Source organism: Mesoplodon mirus (assembly GCF_964341445.2).
Source record: "Mesoplodon mirus genome assembly, chromosome: 8".
Lineage (NCBI taxonomy): Eukaryota > Metazoa > Chordata > Mammalia > Artiodactyla > Ziphiidae > Mesoplodon > Mesoplodon mirus.
The window spans coordinates 11,836,973-11,856,648 of NC_138984.1; the positions used below are offsets into that span (position 1 = coordinate 11,836,973).

The following is a 19,676-nucleotide window of genomic DNA, read 5'->3' on the forward strand; positions in this document are numbered from 1 at the left end:
TCCTTTCATGTGTTTGTTGGCAATCTGTATATCTTCTGTGGAGAAATGTCTATTTAGGTCTTCTGCCCATTTTTAGATTGGGTTGTTTTTTTGTTATTGAGCTGCATGAGCTGCTTTTGTATTTTGGAGATTAATCCTTTGTCAGTTGCTTCATTTGCAAATATTTTTTCCCATTCTGAGGGTTGTCTTTTCATCTTGTTTATGTTTTCCTTTGCTGTGCAAAATCTTTTAAGTTTCGTTAGGTCTCATTTGTTTATTTTTGTTTTTATTTCCATTTCTCTAGGAGGTGGGACAAAAAGGATCTTGCTGTGATTTATGTCATAGAGTGTTCTGCTTATGTTTTCCTCTAAGAGTTTTATAGTGTCTAGCCTTACATTTAGGTCTTTAATCCATTTTGAGTTTATTTTTGTACATGGTGTTAGGGAGTGTTCTAATTTCATTCTTTTACATGTAGCTGTCCAGTTTTCCCAGCACCACTTATTGAAGAGGCTGTCTTTTCTCTATTGTATATTCTTGCCTCCTTTATCAAAGATAGGGTGACCATATGTGCGTGGGTTTATCTCTGGGCTTTCTATCCTGTTCCATTGATCTATATTTCTGTTTTTGTGCCAGTACCATACTGTCTTGATTAGTGTAGCTTTGTAATATAGTCTGATGTCTGAGAGCCTGATTCCTCCAGCTCTGGTTTTCTTTCTCAACATTGCTTTGGCTATTTGGGGTCTTTTGTGTTTCCATACAAATTGTGAAATTTTTGTTCTAGTTCTGTGAAAAATGCCATTGGTAGTTTGATAGGCATTGCATTGAATCTGTAGATTGCTTTGGGTAGTATAGTCATTTTCACAATGTTGATTCTTCCAATCCAAGAACATGGTATATCTCTCCATCTGTTGGTATCATCTTTAATTTCTTTCATCAGTGTCTTGTAGTCTTCTGCATAAAGGCCTTTTGTCTTCTTAGGTAAGTTTATTCCTAGGTATTTTATTCTTTTTGTTGCAATGGTAAATGGGAGTGTTTCCTTAATTTCTCTGTCAGATTTTTCATCATTAGTGTATACGAATGCAAGACATTTCTGTGCATAATTTTGTATCCTGCTACTTTACCAAATTCATTGATTAGCTCTAGTAGTTTTCTGGTAGGGTCATTATGTATAGTATCATGTCATCTGCAAACAGTGACACTTTACTTCTTTTCCGACTTGGATTCCTTTTATTTCTTTTTCTTCTCTGATTTCTGTGTCTAAAACTTCCAAAACTATGTTGAATAATAGTGATGAGAGTGGGTAACCTTGTCTTGTTCCTGATTTTAGAGGAAATGGTTTCAGTTTTTCACCACTGAGAAAGATGTTGGCTGTGGGTTTGTCATCTATGGCCTTTATTATGTTGAGGTAAGTTCCCTCTACGTCTGTATTCTGGAGGGTTTTTATCATAAATGGGTGTTGAATTTTGTCAAAAGTTTTTTCTGCATCTATTGAGATGATCATATGGCTTTTCTCCTTCAATTTGTTAATATGGTGTATCACATTGATTGATTTGTGTATATTGAAGATTCCTTGCATTCTTGGGATAAACCCCACTTGATCATGGTGTATGATCCTTCTAATGTGCTGTTGGATTCTGTTTGCTAGCATTTTGTTGAGGATTTTTGCATCTATGTTCATCAGTGATATTGTCCTGCAGTTTTCTTTTTTTGTGACATCTTTGTCTGGTCTTGTCATCAGGGTGATGGTGGCCTCGTAGAATGAGTTGGAGAGTGTTCCTCCCTCTGCTATATTTTGGAAGAGTTTGAAAAGGATAGGTGTTAGCTCTTCTCTAAATGTTTGATAGAATTCACCTGTGACCCCATCTGGTCCTGGGCTTTTGTTTGTTGGAAGATTTGTAATCATGGTTTCAATTTCAGTGCTTGTGATTGGTCTGTTTATATTTTCTATTTCTTCCTGGTTCAGTCTTGGAAGGTTGTGCTTTTCTAAGAATTTGTCCATTTCTTCCAGGTTGTGCATTTTATTGGCATATCGTTGCTTGTAGTAATATCTCACGATCGTTTGTATTTCTTCAGTGTCAGTTATTACTTCTCCTTTTTCCTTTCTAATTTTACTGATTTGAGCCTTCTCCCTTTTTCTATTGATGAGTCTGGCTAATGGTTTATCAATTTTATCTTCTCAAAGAACCAGCTTTTAGTTTTATTGTTCTTTCCTGTTGTTTTCTTCATTTCTTTTTCGTTTATTTCTGATCTGATCTTTATGATTTCTTTCCTTCTGCTTATTTTGGGGATATTTTGTTCTTCTTCCTCTAATTGCTTTAGGTGTAAGGTTAGTTTGTTTATTTGAGATGTTTCTTGTTTCTTGAGGTAGCATTCTATTGCTATAAACTTCCCTCTTAGAACTGCTTTTGCTGCATCCCATGGGTTTTGGGTCATCATGTTTTCAATGTCATTTGTTTCTAGGTATTTTTTAATTTCTTCTTTGATTTCTTCAGTGATCTCTTGGTTATTTAGTAGTGTATTGTTTAACCTTCATGTGTTTGTATTTTTTAGAGATTTTTTCCTGTAATTGATATCTAGTCTCATAATGTTGTGGTTGGAAATGATACTTGATATGATTTCAATTTTCTTAAATTTACCAAGGCTTGATTTGTTACCCAAGATATTATCTATACTGGAGAATGTTCCATGTGCACTTGAGAAGAAAGTGTATTCTGTTGTTTTGGGATGGAATGTCCTATAAATATCAATTAAGTCCATCTTTTTTAATGTATCCTTTAAAGCCTGTGTTTCCTTATGTATTTTCATTTTGGATGATCTGTCCAATGGTGAAAGTGGGGTGTTAAAGTCCCCTACTATGACTGTGTTACTGTCGATTTCCCCTTTTATGGCTGCTAGCATTTGCCTTATGTATTAAGGTGCTCCTATGTTGGGTGCATAAATATTTACAATTTTTATATCTTCTTCTTGGATGGATCCCTTCCTTGATCACTATGTAGTGTCCTTCTTTGTCTCTTGTAATAGTCTTTATTTTAAAGTCTATTTTATCTGATATGAGAATTGCTACTCCAGCTTTCTTTTGATTTCCATTTGCATGGAATATCTTTTTCCATCCCCTCACTTTCAGTGTGTATGTGTGGCTAGGTCTGAAGTGGGTCTCTTGTAGACAGCATATATATGGGTCTTGTTTTTGTATCCATTCAGCCAGTCTATGTCTTTTGGTTGGATCATTTAATCCATTTAAATTTAAGGTAGTTTTCGATATGTATGTTCCTTAATTGTTTTGGGTTTGTTATTGTAGGTCTTTTCCTTCGCTCGTGTTTCCTGCCTAGAGAAGTTCCTTTAGCATTTGTTGTAAAGCTGGTTTGGTGGTGCTGAATTCTTAGCTTTTACTTGTCTGTAAAGCTTTTAATTTCTCCGTTGAATCTGAATGAGATCCTTGCTGGGTAGAGTAATCTTGGTTGTAGGTTTTTCCCTTTCATCACTTTAAATATGTCCTGACACTCCCTTCTGGCTTGCAGTGCTCCTGCTGAAAGATCAGCTGTTAACCTTATGGGGATTCCCTTGTATGTTATTTGTTTCTTTTCCCTTGCTGCTTTTAATATTTTTTCTTTGTGTTTAATTTTTGATAGTTTGGTTAATATGTGTCTTGGTATGTTTCTCCTTGAATTTATCCTGTATGGGACTCTCTGCACTTCCTGGACTTGATTGACTATTTCCTTTCCCATATTAGGGAAGTTTTCAACTATAATCTCTTCAAATATTTTCTCAGTCCCTTTTTTCTCTTCTTCTTCTGGGACCCCTATAATTCAAATGTTGGTGTGTTTAATGTTGTCCCAGAGGTCTCTGTGACTGTCCTCAATTCTTTTCATTCTTTTTTCTTTATTCTGCTCTGCAGTAGTTATTTCCACTATTTTATCTTCCAGGTCACTTATCCGTTCTTCTGCCTCAATTATTCTGCTATTGATCCCTTCTAGAGAATTTTTAATTTCATTTATTGTGTTGTTCATCATTGTTTGTTTGCTCTTTAGTTCTTCTATGTCCTTGTTAAACATTTCTTGTATTTTCTCCATTCTATTTCCAAGAATTTGGATATCTTTACTATCATTACTCTGAATTCTTTTTCAGGTAGACTGCCTATTTCCTCTTCATTTGTTTGGTCTGGTGCATTTTTACCTTGCTTCTTCATCTGCTGTGTGTTTCTCTGTCTTCTCATTTTGCTTAACTTACTGTGTTTGAGGTCTCCTTTTGCAGGCTGCAGGTTCTTAGTTCCCACTGTTTTTGGTGTCTGTCCCCAGTGGCTAAGGTTGGTTCAGTGGGTTGTGTAGGCTTCCTAGCGGAGGGAACTGGTGCCTGTGTTCTGGTGGATGAGGCTGGATCTTGTCTTTCTGGTGGGCAGGACCGCATCCGGTGGTGTGTTTTGTGGTGTCTGTGAACTTATTATGATTTTAGACAACCTCTCTGCTAATAGGTGGGGTTGTGTTCCTATCTTGCTAGTTGTTTGGCATAGGGTGTCCAGTACTGTTGCTTGCTGGTCGCTCAGTGGAGTTGGGTCTTAGTGTTGGGATGGAGATCTCTGTGAGAGCTTTCGCTGTTTGATATTACGTGGAGCTGGGAGTCCTCTGGTGGACCAGTGTCCTGAACTCGGCTCTCCCACCTCAGAGGCTCAAGCCTGACACCTGGTTGGAGCACCAAGACCCTGTCAGCCACACAGCTTAGAAGAAATGTGAGAAAACATAAATAAAATAAAATAATAAATAAATAAAGTTATTAAAATAAAACATAAAAAACGTATTAAAATAAAAAAATAAAGAAGTAATAAAAAAGAAAGAAAGAAGAGAGCAACCAAACTAAGAAACAAATCCACCAATGATAACAAGTGCTCAAAACTATTAAAAAAAAATGGACTGACAGAACCCTAGGACAAATGGTAAAAGCAAATCTATACAGACAAAATCACACAAAGAGGCACACACTTACACCCTCACAAAAAGAGAGAAAGGGAAAAAATATATATATATATATATATATATATATATATATATATATATATATATATATATATATATAAATTTAAAAAAGGAAGAGAGCAACCAAATCAATAAACAAATCTACCAATGATAATAAGCTCTAAATACTAAACTAAGATAAACATAAAGCCAGAAACAAATTAGGTGCAGAAAAAAACCCCAAGTCTACAGTTGCTCCCAAAGTCCACCACTTCAATTTTGGGTTGATTCGTTGGCTATTCAGGTATTCCAGCGATGATTGTGGAGATTTAATCTGCTGCTCCTGAGGCTGCTGGGAGAGATTTCCCTTTCTCTTCTTTGTTTGCACAGCTCCCGGGGTTCAGCTTTGGATTTTGCCCTTCCTCTGCGTGTAGGTTGCCCTCTGGCTTCTGTTTCCCGCCCAGACAGGAGGGGGTTAAAGGTGCAGCTGATTTGGGGGCTTTGCTCACTCAGGCCAGGGGGAGGGAGGGGTACGGAGTGCGGGGCAAGCCTGCAGCGGCAGAGGCCGGCGTGATGTTGCACCAGCCTGAGGGGCGCCGTGCGTTCTCCTCGGGAAGTTGTCCCTGGATCACGGGCCCCCGGCAGTGGTGGGCTGCACAGGCTCCCGGGAGAGGAGGTGTGGATAGTGACCTGTGCTTGCACACAGGCCTCTTGGTGGCGGCAGCAGCAGCCTTAGCGTCTCATGACCGTCTCTGGTGTCCGCGCTGATAGCCGAGGCTCGTGCCCGTCTCTGGAGCTCGTTTAGGTGGTGCTCTGAATGGGAGTATTGAGTAGTATGTGGAGCTGTATTTTCTCTACATTAAATGGCTCCCGACTATTTTGTCCACTTTAGTTTTGATACCTGTTGTATACATTTTAGGCTTTTTCTTTGCTCTTACTGTTTGATGCTGCCATTGTCCTTTCTCTACTTGTACCTCTACCCCCCTTTGTAGTTCACTGCTCATGAACTAATAGAGGCCAGTTAAAAAGATAATTAAGCTTGCTTGATCATGCTGTTAAGATTGTATGAAGAAAACACAAAGTGGCATCTATGTAAGCAAAGCAAGTGGTCTGCTCAGTCATTTTTACCTCCTTCCAAATTCTTGTCTGTTTCTTGATCATTGAGGTCACCAGATAAGTGACCTTAAGCTATGTACAGTACTTCTATAACTGTATTTACCATAATGCTTGGTCATTCTAATATACCAAAGGTAGGATGACAGATTTTTGATATGGCTTACTATTTAGTAATATGTAACACAAAACTGTGACTGAAATAGTACAGTCTCAGGGCAGTGTTGAAGTTAAAAGATGATGAGCCCATTGGCCAAAATTAGTTGTTTACTTGCCATACAGAGGAAATACATTGATTACAGAAAGATTGCCTTTCCTTGCTCATCAATGTCCTACAGTATCACAGTGTTTTTCATCACATTCATTCCTAAACCTCTGTGTTCTGCTCTAGTGCCAGCTGTTGTGGTTAATCTCTCCCCTCCTTTCCTCCCAGTTCTACATTACAGCAGTCAAGATAGTTAAATTTTTTAATTGTAAATTATTTCGAGATAAATTTCTATGTTATTACTCACAAGAAGTTGCACAGTCATACCCAGAGGTCCCATGTACACTTCACCCGGCTTCCCCCAATGAATATCTTACAGAACCGTAGTGCATTGCCAAAACCAAGAAACTGACAGTGATACATTTCTGTTGACTCAGGCACAGTCATTATTCAGATTCCACCAGCTTTCACATGCAGTTCAAGAACCTCAGTTTTGTAAGGCAGGACCCGCCGTGGAAGGTGGGGAAGGGAATGACACCAACAGTACCAAACTAGAATCTAGAACAGGTGATTTAGAAAGAAAGAAGAGAGAGGTTAGATGTATACAAATAACTTTTGACCCATCACAGTTAAACTGATTTTTTCCTCGTATTTTTTTACCAAGGGAAAACCTGGTACCTCAGGACCACCTGGCAGCAAAGGAGAAAAAGGTGACCTGGTTGTATCAAGAGTGAAAGGTGAGCATAATCAGTCACTTAGCTCCCTGCCATTTTATGAATGATGTATGAACCTTTCTCCTGCATTAATTTCTCCTGTGACTGCAGATGAATTCGATAATAAGATTTGGGATTGTTGAGATTGCTTAAAAAAAATACTCCCTGCCCTTCGGAGTCGTGTGAATGTTGAGCCTAAATGCTATGCTCAAATCCTCATTGTTGTGAATTGGGTTTGAAACAAGACCTCCTTTGATTTGCCTAGCATTTATTCACTGCATTATAGTATCCTGTATTAATCAAGAATATTTTGGTTGTAAGCGACAAAAACCCAGCTTGAAGTAGTGTTTTTAGAGAAGTAATTTATTGACTTAAACAAAATTTGAAAGGTTAGGTGTATGGTTTGCACTGGGACGACTGCATGAGGAGGCTGTCTCGGCGTCTTGCATCTTTCTTTGCACCATCTTCATTTTTTCCCTGTCTGGTTTTCTCTGGGCTATGGGTACATGCTCCCAGGTAGCTCCAAGTTCTTACAGCCAGAGGTGAAAGAGAGGTCTACCTCTTTCTGCTCCAGTTAGAATAAAAAAGGTCCAGGAAGGACTAGATTAGCCTGGGGCATGGGCCTGACCATGGACCATTCCCCCACTCACTATGGCCAGGGGATGGCATACCGTGTTTGGTGTCACCCAAGCAGAGGAAGATGCTGTAGGGATTGGCACCTCCACACACAACATCCTTGTCAGAAAAGGAAAAGAAACATTTCCCAAATAAGAGATTCAATGGGTTTGGCAATTGCCAGTCTCCCCTTTGACCTTTGCATGATGGTCTTCGTGTGACTTTAGTCAACTGAGACACTCAGAGGAACCTCTACCAGCCCAGGGTCATGGTCATTGCCTTTATCTGTAGTCCTTTGTTTCCTTCTACTTCATCCATTGCTGAGAAGGGCTTGACTCTTTTGGCCTTTGTTACCAGGGCACAAAGGAGAAAGAGGTCCTGATGGGCCCCCAGGATTTCCAGGGCAGCAGGGACAACACGGTCAAGATGGATATGCTGGAGAAAAAGGGGACCCAGGACCGCTGGTGTGTATAATTCTTCTACTGCTATAGAGTTTCACTCTCTTACATGGTCACACAGCATCTGTTTTCCCCTTCTCAGTTTAAAAAAGCTGAACAGTAAAGTGTCAACGTGCTGTAAATCAGAGTCACCTTTGATTCACTGCCACAAAAAGATGGCTGTTATAAAAGGTATGGCTTATTGCAGATGGTCTAAAATCCTGAGTGGCAGCTCATCATAGCAAGACTTTCTGTCCCTAGTCTTTATATTATTCTCGTGGTGCTTATTTCCTTCTGGGGCCCTTGTCTCTACAAAGCCCCCACTGGTTTCAGGTCTGTTCAGTTGACTCTGTAGGGTGGAGGAAAGCACACAGGTCCTGATAATTACCTTCAGTTCTGTTCTCTGGTGAAGAAGCACATGAGGGGAAGTGGCAAGCAAGAAAGGATGAACTAGTGCAGATCCACTGGATAGACGTATTGGCTGATGGAAGGTCCCACTGACAAATGATAATTCTGCATTTTTCAAACATGTTTTGGGTGGAGACCCCATGTAGCTGATGAAGTTCATAAGAAAAGACTATGAGACATAATCAGGAACTTAAAATATCTTGGCATATGAGGTACTTTTGAATGCTTGCAATGCCACACAAACTGAGCTAGATGTTTTGCTCGTAACTGTTGTCTTCTGAGGAACAATTATCTTTGAGGGTTTACAGTAAGGAGATGGAGGCTTAGGGTGTGGTACTCAAGGTCAACAATCTATCAAGTAGGCTAAACAGGAGGGAAAACCCAGTCTTTCTTATTTCAAGTACATGCTGTTTCCACCAGATCATTCAGCCTGACATTGAGGGTGTTTTAAAAGGAAGGACCACATTCTGATTTTATAGGAATCCTATCTGATAAAATACATGTGAATAAGAGATGGAAGTTTGGAAGTTGGGTTAGATGGTATTTATAGCTTTCTGGTCTTTCAGCGGATATTGAGTATATAAATAATCTTCTCTGCTTTAGATTTGGTAATCCCTGTTTCATTCATTCTTCCACTTAAGAAACTACAGTGGTCCCCCCCCCTTATCCACAGGAGATGTGGTGCAAGACCCCAAGTGGATGCCTGAAATCATGGATAGTACCCGAGCCCATACATACCTATGATACACACCTATGATAAAGTTTAATTTATAAATTAGGCACTGTAAGAGATTAACAACTAATAATAAAATAAAACAATTATTAACAATATACTGTAATAAAATTTATGTGACTGTAGTGTCTCTCTCTCTCAAAATATCTTATTGTATAAATTTAATGCCTTTCCATCTTAACTAAGCACTCAGCAAGCACTGTGCCATGACTTCTGCAGGTTGCGGTGTGACAGCAAAATTAGCACCAATTTCATTTTCCTTCTTCACAATTTCATGGACATAAAAGTCATTCTTACCATAGATCTTAGCAACCTCAGCATACGATTCCTTTTTCTTTCCTTATTAAATTGAGAACCTGCACCTTTTCACGTAAAGGAAGCACTTTACAACTTCTCTTTGGCATATCTGAATGATCAGCATCACTACTCTTGTGCTTTGGGGCTGTTATTAAGTAAAATAAGGGTGACTTGCACACAAGCACTGTGATACCACTGCAGTCAATCTGATAACCAGACGCTACTAAGTGACTAACTGAAGGATATGCTGGAGAAAGGGTTGATTCACGTCCCTAGGGAGATGGAGCAAGACGGCTTCATCATGCTACTCAGAACGAGCACAGTTTAAAACATGTGAATTGTTTACGTCTGGAATTTTCCATTTAATATTTGCAGACCGTGCATAACTGAAACCTTGGAAAGTGAAACCGTGAATAAGCAGGGGCCTGCTCTATTTAGAAACCAACGTCACTGAGTGATAAGTGTCATCATGTACTAACCTAACTGTGAAAAACCGAAGTGTATTTACAGATCAAATTGGGAGAGGAATTTCTGTAACACCCGCTAGGGACGGGGGAATCTCTCTAGAGTTTCAGACTGAGTCCGAAACAATTCAGACTCATAGACCACATTTGGGACCAGGCCGCTCAGAAGGCTAGAAGGCGTGACCCTCAACTTGCCTGCAGGGCAGTGTCAGGCATTCCCCATACACAAGAGTCCTTGCGGCTTTTCATTCAGTTGGGGTGAAGGCAATGAGATTCTCATATGCAGAAGTGTGAGCAGCCTGGACTTGAAAGCCTCCTTCTCCACGGGAGTGTTATCTCCACTGCAGAGCTAGCTTGCGGGGACCCCACAAGGAACTTGCCAGTTACAGGAGCCACCTCTTAAGGAAGCCCTGACAAAGGCTCCACACAGGTCTTTATAGTTCTTCCAGACCAGATGCAAGTTTTGCAGCCAGGGATTAATTTTACCATAAGCAATGTGGTCTAGTAACGGCAGTTGACATCCATTTTTATGCAGATTCCTGAAGAGCAGAACTAGACCCTTAACCAAAGGTCAAATTCTTAAGCAGGAGGAGAAAGGATTTGTCAGCCCTTGGCCCACAGAGGTGGAGGGTGATAAAGTCCATCCCTGTGTCTTACAATAATGGAGAAAAAATATTTCTAATAGATAAGAATTTATTTAGTTTGTAAGCCCACTACTTCCCTTAATTTATGCATTTCTATATTTTATTGTATTTGCTGTCACAGAGTGGTTCTAAATAAAATTTCTTATTCTGTATTTAAGACATAACACATATAATTTTCTGTTTTTGAGTCATAAAACACACATCAAGAGCATATATATGTCTGTAAATATGTATGTAAAACATTAAGAAGAATCTTTGTTAATCATTTACAGTTACGTTTGCTATTAAGTAACTTCTAGAATTAACTGGCTTTCTGCATGCATTTTTGTAGCCTACAGTGATAATGACTGCTTTGAGTTCATGGCCTTTCAAAGGTTGGTAATTGACTCTTGATGCAAATGTTCTCAGGGAGATCATGAAGATGCAGCCCCAGGTGATAAAGGGCCTCCTGGACCACCAGGCCCCCCGGGCAGAGCAGGACCTAGGGGGCCTCCGGGACTGGGATTTCCTGGTCCACCAGGAGAGAGAGGGCAACCAGGAGCTCCAGGCTGCCCAGGCAAGAGGGGCCCTGATGGCTGGAAGGGTCAGAAAGGTAATTTTGAATGTTTTTGTGGCAGAATGTCAAGTGAAATCATGGAAACTAAAGTAAGCCTCTCTTCTGGGCAAAGTTATTACAGTTATGGTAGAACCTCTAAAATAAAATTCCCACAATTCACTGTTCAAACCTTGAATGTTGTCAAACAAATAAAAACATTACAGCACAATCAATACTTAAAACAAATCTTTAAAATGCTAAGATGTCTTTGCTGTTTTACTGGTTTGGCAAATTGCTTTTCATTCATTTCTCAGTATCAATGTGGACAGTATGACTCAAAATTACATACATGTATATATTCAAAATCTCTCTTTTTTTTACTATCTTTTGAGATTATGCATTTTATTTGAATAAAAACACTAATATTTCATTTTAAAAATACAGCATTTTCCATGAAAACCCATTTGTAGGCATTCTAGGGGGAAAAAAAGGAGGGATTTTAAATATATTTGACAGTTATTTGGATTTCAAACAATAAAGTGACTTGTAGTTTTATAGCTGAAAACTTTTAAAAAGGTTGGAAAAATATTGATTTAAGATTTTCTCTTTTGTAATATGTGCATATGACTTGAGTTACATAGCTACTTGTGAAATTTTATAATATAATAATATGTTTGGTTCTTGCTTTGACAACATAGAAAGACAAATACCTTGGAATTTGATATGGTTTAAGATCATGGTCTGGAACCATCAAAATATAACATTATTTTCATTTATATGGTACATTTTTAATTTTAGAGCTTATGGTGTAATACATTATGAGATGTAATTTCTGTTATAAAAGGGAAACATTCCATTTTAAAGGAGAAGAAAACTCAGAGCACGACTTTGAAATTTTTATTTTCTTTACCAAGTGAAATGAAGGATGACAAAACCATATTGCAAAGTCATTAGAAAAACAAGAGCCAGTATACATATATATTTTTAATAAATTTATTTATTTTATTTTTGGCTGTGTTTTGTCTTCATTGCTGCACGCGGGCTTTCTCTAGTTGCAGTGAGCGGGGCCTACTCTTTGTTGTGGTGCGCAGGCTTCTCATTGCGGTAGCTTCTCTTGTTGCGGAGCACGGACTTTAGGCGCATGGGCTTCTGTAGTTGTGGCACATGGGCTCAGTAGTTGTGGCTCGCAGGCTCCAGAGAACAGGCTCAGTAGTTGTGGCACATGGGCTTAGTTACTCCATGGCATGTGGGATCTTCCCCGACCAGGGCTCAGGCCCACGCCCCCTGCATTGGCAGACGGATTCCCAACCACTGAGCCACCAGGGAAGCCCCCAGAGACAATATATTTGAAGCACCTGACCCATGGCAGGCCCTCAGTAAACGGAAGCTGTTATTAGTATCTCTCCCAGTCTCTTCATTTGCACAATTCCTCCACATCCAAGCTAGGAGTCAAATCTTGGGAACTCAGTGTTGGATGCTTGCTGCTATTTCATGATTTATCAAAGCTTCTGATTCCATTGTATTGGACATCCATGGATCTATACATCCATTATTTTTTGTAGGTTATTAAACTGATATTTCTTGGAATCAATATTTTTCTTATTCCCCTTCTGTCTATTACTGTCTGACAGTTGAAGTTCAGATTTCAGGACAGATCTTCTAGAAATTCAAAATAAACGTAGTTCAAGTGACCTAATGAGACTCGAGAGTCTTCTTTTCCTTTGAATTCCACATATACTGTATGAAGAAGTATCTTGATCGAGTTGTCATTGAGATTCATGTTGCATTGGACTATCAATTATGTGAATGACAATTTTTTTTTCATTCCAGGTGATACAATTCCTTGTAATGTAACCTACCCTGGGAGGCCAGGCCCGCCAGGTTTTGATGGACCTCCAGGTATGATCAAGGAGAAGTTACTGTCGTACACATTCCCAACTAGAAGAACTGACAAGACAGAGAAACCAATAGCAAATCCTCAGGGAACTATTTAGGATATTTCTACCCTGATTATAAAGTTTTGAGGGACTGTGGGGAAACAGCATTTGTAGCCATTCCCCTTGGGTCCCCAGTCCACCAAACACACTCTGAATAATATTTCTGTGCAACAAAATTTACCTTGATTTGATCACATATCAGCAAAAATGATTGCCTTTTGAGCATTTTAAAACTATATCTTCTTTCTTTATTTGTGCCCTGAGAGTGAAAATTGATCACTTGCTTACTGATTATAAGTTTTACTCTATTCTGCTTTCCAAGAGACCCAAATATCTGACCAGAAACATTCTGAAAAATGCCCATGCATCTACACCCCTGATTACACTTTCATACAACCACTGCACTTGACTCAGTCACATATTTATAGCTGAATTAAACCCTAGATCTATATAAGGGATTTTGTCTAATTCTTTTTTATTTATTTAGAGTTCACTTAAATTGACCTGTTAAGTACTAGCATGGCCACTAAAGGTCACCTTTCTTGTTCTACGTAACTATCCATACAAAAAGTACTTAAGCGTTGAATGATGAATGACTCTCTATTGCCCTCTATAGCCACTAGCTTTCACAATAGTGTTGTGTGACAACCTCCAAATTGCAGTGGGCTTTAACAAATAATATTTATTTTCTCTCTATGGGTCTGTCGTTGGGTGGGGTTCAGCTGATCTAAGATGGTCTCTATCGGCTTCGTGCCTGATCCTGGGTCAGGTCAGGTCTGCAACAGGCATCTCATTGTGAGGCCAGGGTGTACTCTGCTCCTGTGGTTGCAGAAATGCCAGAGGGTGGGGCCCAGGTTCACTGGCATTGTTCACACCTCTCATTACTTCATGGTGTTACTATCCTATTGGCCAAAGCAAGTCACATGGCCAAGCCCCGGATCAAACTGTGGGAAATACGGGCCACCCACCACAAGGCAGTGGCAAGGGTGTGGAAATATAATTCTATATCAGTGGAGTGAAGAATGGTTGGTTGACTGATTGCACGTTCATCTTCACATTTGCTGGTACCTTGTCATGGATGGGTAAAAAACACGTATGATCACTTGCAGCAGCTTCAGCCTCAAGGGAAATGAACACTCAGCGTTTCAGCTAGCAGTTGCATCTCCTTTGAAGTTCATGATTTATAAGTTATTTTAGCTTAGATAACTCCTTGTAGGAAAACACAGAAGGTTTTAAAAAAAATCTCAATTCCTTTTGCAGGTGCTTTTTGCCTGTACTTCATTTAAGGGCAAATGCAGTAAGATGCAGGGAATTAGACTTGCTCTTTATTCTGGTGCTTTCTCATCAAGCCACACACTGGCCACCACCTCTGTCCTCTTACAAGGAAGGCTATCCTCACATATTTGTGTTTGAGACTCAGCATGGGAAGGTATCAAAAGATTCATCTGAATGGTGGTGTACGTCCCAAAGGCTTTCAGAAAGAATTCTTTACAGTATGGCTTCTGAGAAAGTACCTTAACACAATCTCTATGAAAAGCTTCTTTGGAGCACAAGACTTATAAAAACCAGGCTAGGCACCACCTATACTTCCATAAAGTAGAAATACCCTAAGAAAGACTTAACATAGATTTTATTTTAAAAATTATCTTATTTTGTCCTCATTTGATTTGTGTTTTATTGTGTCTGTGTTTTGTTGTTTTTGTTTAGGTCCAAAGGGATTTCCAGGTCGTCGGGGAGCTCCTGGGTTGAGGTGTTTGGATGGGGAAAAGGGTCAACGTGGCAAACCAGGAATCTCAGAAATACCTGGTCCACCTGGTAAATAAATGCTTTTCATTTAGGAATGTCTCATGATCTTAGCAAATGGCCCAGGGATCCCTAGATGGTGGGGGAATGGTTTTTCTTGATATAGTAAGCTCTTAGCTATGTTTCGATAACTTCTAGGTTATGATACTGATGTCTCAGGGCTCCTTAAACCTGGAGCATGAGTTATAGGCTATTATATTATATTATGTTGTAGGAACTGCTCAGTCTAGACAGACCGTTTGCCAGTAAATGAAAGCAATTAGGGAAACGCCATTGGCTTATAGGAAACACGGAGTTACAATTCATTTTCTGACAAAAGGTGGCAAAAAACAGTATTGCCTCTTAAGTTACTCTTAATTTTAGTAGGTATCCCTGTATTTTAAAACAATGTGTTTTTATCAAAGTAGTAGTCTTATATGTGTGTTGGTTCTATATCTGTACGCGTAACAATTTAAACAATTTTTTGTTCATTAGGTTTTCATGGTGATATGGGAGATCCAGGTTTTGGAGGTGAAAAGGGGTCCTCCCCTGTCGGGCCCCCAGGCTCTCCAGGTTCACCTGGAATGAATGGTCAGAAAGGACCTCCGGGAGACTCTGCTATTGGCTACCCAGGACCCCCAGGAAAGAGGGGTCTTTTAGGAGTACCAGGGTCAAAAGGACTCAGAGGTGATCCTGGACGACCGGGGGCTGCAGGTATGAGGGCTGTGCTCTTCCTGTGGTCCATAAAAGCCAGCTCGGTTCTGGAACAGGTCCCTGAAGAGTGTCTAGACTATCTTGCCTTAAAAATCTAGAACGTAAAATTTTCAGTCAAGCATCTTCCTTCATACATGGGCAGTGGTTACATTTCTAATAACCTACATCCGCAGTGTTGCCTTTGCATTTTATTGGTTGTTTTCAAACCCAGCTCACCGTGGCTCAGTCTGTTCAGTTTGATTCAGCAGCTACCAGACATCTGCCTGCTTTGGACTCCAGGACAGTATGTTAGCTTTGAGGGGCAGGGACTGAATGACCCGCCCACTGCCATTGCCAGGCTGAAGGAGGGCAGCACAGGCTGTCAGAGAAGAGCAGCTCCGTGGGGCAAAGTAGGGTGGGCTGGCATTCAAAGGAAAGCTCTGGGGGAGAGCTAGGCATGAGCTGAGTCCTGGCAGACGCTGTGTTCTTTGGACAGGTGACAGGATAGAGGGACTTTCATTCCAGCAGGGGTAGCAGGCAGGGCAGTGAAACTTAAGATGGGGAGATGGCCCTGGCACTGATTCACATTCTTTCCTGAAATCGCTATGGATTCTTCAGGATCCCCAGCAGAGGTTTTCAGATTTTAATGTACTTAAAAATACCACGCCCCCCAAAAAACAGGGGTAGAGGTGGGGGTCATTAGCATCACCATGTTCTGGGCCCCAATCTCAGAAATTGTGATTCATTACATCAGAACTGGGTGGAGCCCAGCAGTCCAGTCTGAATTTTAACCCCTGGGGGATGGTGATGAAAAGTGAACCCCAGATCAGACTTTTACAAACAGTGTTCTGGTTCTTTTCTAATGATGGATGGGCCAGTGTTTATTAGGACCCATGATAGTACAATAGTACAGGGAAAATAGAAGGCGGGGAAATAAGCCACATTCTTTGTCCTCAGAGAGCTTATCCAATAGTTTGTAAGTCAGAAGCATTCATATACAAAAACCCATTTAATTGGAACGTAACAAGATAATACATTATGTGAGTCAATGAAAATAGTTTTGTCCCAGTAATCCCACTATCTCACTTGTGAAATGTATTTAAGGGAAGAATTCAACAGGAGATGGTTAGTATGAAAATATTATTATTATTATTATTATTATTATTATATTATTCACAGTAGAGGAACAATTGAAAACAGTAAAGAGAGTTAAGCAATATGTACATACACACACTCACACACCACACTCAAAGGAATATTATTCAGCTATTAACAATTAAAATTATATTTGCAAAGATTACAATAAAATGGAAAACATTTGCATATTAACATGCAATATGAAATAACCCAACAATTGAAAGTGCACTGGAATTACTATTTTTAAAATACAAACATATGAACCAAAATACAATGAAAACATTAAACAATAAAACAGCTTTTTAGGTTAGGGTGTTAGAATTATGGAAGACTTTTTTCCCCTTGAAGATCATGATGCTATCTTTCCAATAAATACAAATTTTGAGAGTTGGAGTGATGAGATCGTTTACAGAATGCAAATTCAGACAGTACAAACTGGGCGTGCAAGCATTGTGGTGTAAAGCCTGCCACAACGTTAGAGGTTAATGAAAATCAGGAAGAACTGCATGGATTTTTAATTTGCATAAGCAACTTCTATATTGTCTACATAACCTTATCAAGTAATTCTTTTAGCAATGCATGCTTCTACCGTGCACTTGGAGCTCACTACCATCTATGATAAGAAAATCCATTCAGAGGCTTAACACATTGGAGCCCAGAGCCAGGATCAAAATGTTTACCTTCAGTATTGATATACATGAATACCACTGTAGGCCGTCTATGTAGTGTTATGCCCTCAGTGTCACAGATGAACTGTATCATTTCAGGGCCAGCTGGCATGCCTGGATTCCCGGGTCTCAAAGGTCCCAAAGGGAGAGAGGGAAGTGCCGGATTTCCAGGGATCCCAGGTCCACACGGCCATTCCTGTGAAAGAGGCGCTCCAGGGAGACCAGGGCCACCAGGGCTCCCTGGAGCTCCAGGAAGTCCAGGTAAGTGTCGGCAGGTGTCAAGAACTGTGACAGGTGTGGGGTTTACCCTACCTACAGAGGAATAAGCTCACCTGTTGCTCTTTTACGGATGCTGGCAGAAGCAAGATTCTTGGGTCAGAAACAAAGGATTTGATTATTTATGGCACCGCAAGTAGCATGAGTTTCATGTTGGTTTGTGTCATTTCCTTCTGTCACCCAAGTGTCTCGGCGGTGATATAAGAGGGGCTAGTGGATGCCGCACACATGGTGGGTTGCCGTTTCTGAGCCTGAGATACAACAGCTGTACATTAACCTGCAAGACAGCTTGCTTTTCTTACTGGGGGAGGCACTATATCTGTCAGGCTGCTTGCTGCCAACACAACCTTGAGAAATAGCCCGAGTGAGGATGGGTCAGGACCCTTTGTTCTTGGAATACCCAGCAAGACATCAAAGAGACCCATGAGAAAGTGTCTCTCAACACAAGGTGCTGGGGGGCTATTTCCAATATGATCTTTATTTCACCATCCAGGTTGTCACCTGTTATTTAAATTCTACTGTGTTTATCCAAATCCAAGAATACACCCTCTCAAAGGATCAAAACGAGATTGGAGCAAACCCTGCCACTACAACTTTGTTTTTAATCACCAACAATTCTAGATGACGTTGCTGATTCCTATAATTCTCTCATTACACAGTGAACAGCTTGACCAAAATTCACTTGGCTGTAGCTTTAAGAAGCATCTGGAATGTTTTCTTCTATTAGTTCCCACCCTCTCCCCACCCAAGAGTAAATATAAATTCTTTACCCTTATCCATTTTCCATTTTAAAAGACTTTATAATGCATCTCAACTGGGAAATATTTATTCAAGTAATCTGCCTTTCTTTTTATAGCAGCCAGAAAAATATATACTTAGACTGATGGAGAGTCACTACTGTGATTTTAACTGATAAATATTGTTTACTTGGCCACAGATACACAATTTAAGCTACCATGGATTTTTTTCCTGCCCGCGTGTGAAGCCAGTTCTCAGTCTTCCTACACTGTTGTTACTGCGGTTTGTTACAGGTGCCCCAGGTTGGAAAGGACAACAAGGGGACATGGGGCCTCCTGGACCCGCTGGAATGAAGGGCCTCCCCGGAGTCCCAGGACGGCCGGGGGCAGATGGACCCCCAGGGCCCCCGGGAGTCCCAGGCCCCACTGGCGATGATGCGCTACCTGGTCTTCCAGGCCCAAAGGGTGGGTATTACTTTTCCATTATTCCCCCCCCCCGCCATTTTATAAACCTGAAATCCACTACCAAGTGAAGACAATTACATGTGACCATACTGTAGAGTTTACTGGTATATTAACCTGACTTGGTCCTTTCCTGTGTGACTTCTCCCTTCTTCTTGTCTTCTGTATTGTAATTTCCAGGGGCACAGTGTTCTGGTTTAGGTAAATGGGAGTGTTGGGGGGAGGGGTTAGGTCCACAGAACCCCCACACACTTCTGCCCGAAGGACTGGGTGGTACTGATGGAGGGGGGAGGTCAGGGCTGCTGTGCTCCCTCCCTCCCTCCCTCCCCTCCCCCTCCCTCCCCCCTCCCCTCCCCTCCCCCTCCCTCCCCCTTCCTCCCCCTCCTCCCTCCCCAATACCCAGTTGTCTTTTTCTTTTTTTTTTTTAGGCACTACCTGTGTGCCAAGACCCAGACCAGCATCTTTGAATTTCTGCTTTCTTTTTTAAATTTATTTATTTTATTTATTTATCTTTGGCTGCATTGGGTCCCTGTTGCTGCACGCGGGCCCTCTCTGGTTGCGGAGAGCGGGGACTGCCCTTCATTGTGGTGTGCAGGCTTCTCATTACAGTGGCTTCCCGCTGCGGAGCACAGGCTCCAGAGCGCAGGCTCAACAGCTGTGGCACATGGGCCTAGCTGCTCCGCGGCATGTGGGATCTTCCCGGACCAGGGCTCGAACCCGTGTCCCCTGCATTGGCAGGTGGACTCTTAACCACTGAGCCACCCGAGAAGCCCAGTTCTCTTAAAGTTTTGTGGGATCTGGACTCAGAAGCATAAAGGCCTGCAGTTCAGATCTGTGGGGGGGGGAAACTGAGACTTGGATGGGACAGAATGTCTCTTACAGGCGAGAGGCTGGT

At 40.8% G+C, this 19,676-nt stretch overlaps 1 protein-coding gene across 2 annotated transcripts in view; it reads left to right on the forward strand.

The window, feature by feature from the left end:
• Nucleotides 1-19,676, forward strand: part of COL4A4 (collagen type IV alpha 4 chain) — a 130,696-nt gene that overhangs the window by 63,058 nt on the left and 47,962 nt on the right. For both annotated transcript variants that reach the window (XR_014294856.1, XM_082630478.1), the window contains exons 23-30: nt 6,908-6,980; nt 7,929-8,035; nt 10,963-11,146; nt 12,920-12,988; nt 14,734-14,841; nt 15,304-15,522; nt 17,406-17,567; nt 18,614-18,784. Coding sequence is in view for 1 of the 2 variants with exons in the window: in XM_082630478.1 (XP_082486604.1) it covers nt 6,908-6,980; nt 7,929-8,035; nt 10,963-11,146; nt 12,920-12,988; nt 14,734-14,841; nt 15,304-15,522; nt 17,406-17,567; nt 18,614-18,784 (1,093 nt within the window). In the remaining variant the exon portion in view is untranslated. The remainder of the gene's footprint in view (nt 1-6,907; nt 6,981-7,928; nt 8,036-10,962; nt 11,147-12,919; nt 12,989-14,733; nt 14,842-15,303; nt 15,523-17,405; nt 17,568-18,613; nt 18,785-19,676) is intronic.